The following is a 1,684-nucleotide window of genomic DNA, read 5'->3' as shown; positions in this document are numbered from 1 at the left end:
CCAGGCCTCCACAATAGTGGCTGTTGTTAAGTGCTTCTGAATCGGTTCTGACTCATAGCAACTCAGTATAGGTGTCCAAGGAGTGGCTGGTGGGTTTGAACCACAACTCTACAGTTAGTCCAGTACTTACTCACAGTGCCTCACCAGGACAATTATTGTAGGAGGCATTAATATGCTACTTTAGATGAAGGACAGTTAACAATTAGAAACTCAGCAAAGACACAGAAATGAACAATTACACACAACCCATTTTACCTCACAGGCATGTACAGAACACTCAACCCAACAGCAGCATCATATGCATTATTTTCCATCACACATGGGATATTCTCTAAAATAAACTCTTTGTTAGGCCACAAAGCAAGCTTCGATAAACTTAAAAACAATGAAATGCTATAAAACATCTTCTCAGATCACAATGCTGTAAAATTAGAAATCAATAATAGGAAAGTAAAGAGAGAGAATAAAAACCCAAAAACCTAAATATGTGGACACGGAATAACACCATGTTTTAAAAATACTGGATAATGAAAGAAATTTTTGAAAATCGGAGTAATTCACTGATTAGAGGATAAACACATGTGAACTTGGGTGAAGGGGAAGAAAATACACAATTAGAGTGAGATTGTAAAAAAAAGCATGGAGAGATGAAGGCAAGGGAAGACATGCTGAGAAGTGCCCAAGTTAAAGACAATAGGTAAGCACTGTTGTATAACAGTCCTGCAATAACAGAGATCTACAGGTAGATACGTGGATAGGCACCCAGACTGAGCTGATGCAGGAGGGAGACTGGGAGTATACCCACAAATATATAGAGGATTGATAGAGATATTTGTACATGAATATTTCCCTTTGCTGCAAATATATTCATGAATATACATAGTGGAGCATACAGGTGGCAAAGTTATGAAAACTACTAGACCATAATCCAAAACATCGAGGAAATGAGTCCCTGGGATTTGGGGATCAAGTCCATAGTCTCAAGGGACACCATGAGTCAATTGTCATAACATAGTTCACAAAGAAAATGTTCTGCTTTGTTGAGTACTGACTGGGGTCCTCAAAGCCCGTGAGTGTTTCTCCCTCTCTCTAGGAAAGAATAATGAAAATTGAAGCTACATGGAAACAATTAGTCTAATGATCTAAGGGACCATATGAACATCAGTCTCCATGCCTCTGAGACAGAAGAACTATATGGTGCATGGCTACCACTACCAACTGCTTAGAAATGGATCACATTAGAAGGTCCTGGATAGAGAGGCGAGTAACTGAGCTGCAACTCCGAATCATAAAAAAGATGAGGCTTGGTCTTGAACAGTTGCACAAGGTATCGAAGGTTTGATAGTGGCCAAGAATAGACTAACAGGGCAGAAGCCCAGGAGCATATTTCACATAGCGAACCAAAAAAACTTTAAATCTAAAAACAAAGCAAAACCGGTTACCACAAATCTTAAGAAGGTAAACATTGTGAATAACGAAAAAGTTACCAGAGTAAATAAAGCTTTTGTCGATATACAGAAGGAACTTGCGCATTTCTCAAAAGGACTTTCCCTCGAACCACTGCAGAAAACACTGATTCCTCAGCATCAGCATAAAAACCATCCAGTCAATATCGACGAGGCTACAAGATTAATGGCCCAGTTGTAATGCAGTAGTGATTCGTCAAATTCCCCAGAAAAAAAGA

The 1,684-nt window shown here is 39.1% G+C and overlaps 1 protein-coding gene across 1 annotated transcript; it reads left to right on the top strand.

Moving 5' to 3' along the window:
• The first annotated feature begins 527 nt into the window (after positions 1 to 527).
• Positions 528 to 1,647, top strand: LOC102822553 (uncharacterized protein C8orf59 homolog). Its single transcript, XM_006876159.1, has 2 exons — positions 528 to 552; positions 1,319 to 1,647. The coding sequence occupies exons 1-2, from the start codon at positions 528 to 530 to the stop codon at positions 1,645 to 1,647; spliced, it is 354 nt and encodes a 117-aa protein (XP_006876221.1).
• Positions 1,648 to 1,684: the final 37 nt, after the last annotated feature.

Source organism: Chrysochloris asiatica, unplaced genomic scaffold (assembly GCF_000296735.1).
Source record: "Chrysochloris asiatica unplaced genomic scaffold, ChrAsi1.0 scaffold00357, whole genome shotgun sequence".
Lineage (NCBI taxonomy): Eukaryota > Metazoa > Chordata > Mammalia > Afrosoricida > Chrysochloridae > Chrysochloris > Chrysochloris asiatica.
Note: the sequence above shows the minus strand (reverse complement) of the source record. Positions and strands in the feature narration are given on the sequence as shown.